The sequence below is a fragment of the Chrysochloris asiatica genome, unplaced genomic scaffold (genome assembly GCF_000296735.1).
Source record: "Chrysochloris asiatica unplaced genomic scaffold, ChrAsi1.0 scaffold00046, whole genome shotgun sequence".
NCBI lineage: Eukaryota > Metazoa > Chordata > Mammalia > Afrosoricida > Chrysochloridae > Chrysochloris > Chrysochloris asiatica.
Genome location: NW_006408564.1, coordinates 2,042,268 through 2,044,631, shown reverse-complemented (window position 1 = coordinate 2,044,631; position 2,364 = coordinate 2,042,268). Strand labels below are relative to the sequence as shown.

Sequence of the window (2,364 nt, the reverse complement as noted above, 5' to 3'; positions counted from 1 at the left end):
CGCATGTACCCACTAAAAGAAGGATGTGTATTTCATGTACCCACTTAAAGAAGGATCCAAAGACAAGATGAAATCATAGAACAGGGCACCAGTTCAGTACTCTCTGGGGGCAGTTTATACTGAAAAATTTCTAAGAGGAAGGAAAGAAAACACAAACTTATGGCTGAACCCACATAAGCAAGTAGTGGTCAGGTCCCTCCCTGGTATTCACAGTGCCCCTTGGGTTTCCATGACTATGGCCAAGAGTGGACACTTTGTGCTCCCATTATCTCATCGCCTGTCTGTTTCCCAGATTACTTTGAGGCCTGTGAGGGAGGAATTGAATCTGGTTCACCTCAAAATCCCCTATAAGCCTTTGAATGATTAATGAATGGGTACTACCTTCATTGGATCTGAAAGGACAAGTAACAGGAAGGCTCTAGGTATCACAAGAACAAGTATGAAAAAAAGATTTCTGAGACACTGAAATGGAAGCTCTTTAATCACTGGCCAAGTTCTTTGAACATTGGTCTAGACAATTCAGAGGTACAATTTACATGCCTATCATTTCCTCATCAGAACAATGCCAGCTAAAATGTGCCAGGCATTTTCCCTGAGCTACTGTGGCACTAAGGCTGCACACATAGGTGTCACTTCATTTTCTTACAGTAAATCTCTAAGGGAGGCTCAGTGGGGCAAAGTGGCTTGCTAAGGATCACAGGGACAGGCAGGGACACAGCAGAATTCAAATATGGAGCCCTTGCTCGAAACTACTGTATTCACATTCCTGACACTAAGATGTGTGTTGTAATGTTATTTAGAAGATGCCATGGATTTCTGATTTCCTTTTCAGGGAGGAAGGCTGTTTAAGAACCTTCCAGGTATGACAAAACCCTACTCAGTAATGACAAGGGTGATGATGCTAACAACAACTTAAATGCTTTACACTCATTATCTTGCTTCATTCCTCACAAGGGCCCAGGAGGTAGATGTTATAATTGTCCATATAATTTGTTGTTGTTGTTGTCCTGTGCCATCGAGTCAATACTGTCTTACAGTGACCATCTATAGAGTTTCTGAGGCTCTAAATATTTATGGAGCAGAAGCCTCATCTTTCTCCTGACCCATATTTTAAAGACAAGAAAACTAGGATCTAAAAAGATGAGGTGATGCACCTAAAGTCTCACAGTCAGTAGTAATAAGTAAAGCTTGAGTTTGAACCAGGGTCTGAGTAGCAGTCTACTGCTACCTGAAAGGTCAGCAGTTCAAACTTACTAGGCTTTCTGTGTGGGACAGATGTGACAAACTACTTTCATAAAGATATATAGTCTCGATAACCTTATGGTCAGTTGTACACAGTCTCACAGGGTTGCTATGAGTCAGAATCAACTCAATGGTAGTGGGTTTCGTTGTTTTATTTTTTATTGGCAGGTGGCATTTTTGAGAAGAAAACTTTAGGGTTCTCTTCAGATTGGATCTGAAGACACAAACCTGAAAACAGGGATCCCCATAAAGATGCTATGGCAGACACTGCTGCAACTTTGTACTCAAAGAAAAGTCCACAGCTGACTTGGTCACAATCCCTGGAGCTCAGTAACCCTTAAATCCATTAGAGGAGTATGAGGAGAAGTAAGAGGAACTACAGCAGGAGTCAGTTATCCACAGCCTGCAGGTCAAATCCAACCATCTGTCTTTATAAATACAAATGTATTCACCACAACTATTCCCATTTGTTTTTCATATTGTATATGTCTTCTTTCACATTGTAAACAGTTAAACAGTTGCAACAGAGACTTGGGGCCACAAAATATTTACTAACTGGCCCTATTTGGAAAGGGATTATGGCTGGCTCCTTTTTCTACATGTTAGAGAGCTTGAAGTGAAGCCAACTTGGGAGCCAGCAAGCTCAGAATCTCCAGACAGAACACATACTTCACCTATCTATCAGATGTATAGCACACCCAGCTGGCAATTGTAATTAAACACACACACACACAAATATCAGGGCATCTAAAAACATGGCCTGGCTGGTGTTAGATGGTCTACTTATGACATTAAAAGGAGTAGCAGCAGCAAGTCTTACCTTTGTTGTACATGTTCGTTGGCACTTGGACATCACTGAGGCTGATGTTGACAGGCAGATTATTAAAATGGTCATTAGGAGCTAAGATGAACTCCTTCCCCAACTCCAAAAAGTTTCCATCCTTGTCCCTCTCATTGATTAGTACAGCATTGAAGTATTCATACTGAAAGATAAAGTAAAACGCATTACATGTAGTATTTACAGAAATATGGAACAGTGTAGACACAGAACTTCCAAAAGACAAGGACGTCAATAAATTTCAATATAAACCTGACTTTTATAAACTGAGGAAAAAGTAATAA

At 40.6% G+C, this 2,364-nt stretch overlaps 1 protein-coding gene across 1 annotated transcript in view; it reads right to left on the bottom strand.

The window, feature by feature from the left end:
* CACNA2D3 (calcium channel, voltage-dependent, alpha 2/delta subunit 3) overlaps positions 1-2,364 on the bottom strand; it is a 1,461,104-nt gene that overhangs the window by 883,109 nt on the left and 575,631 nt on the right. Inside the window, exon 5 of the mRNA XM_006862056.1 lies at positions 2,063-2,225. Coding sequence (XP_006862118.1) covers positions 2,063-2,225 — 163 coding nt within the window. The remainder of the gene's footprint in view (positions 1-2,062; positions 2,226-2,364) is intronic.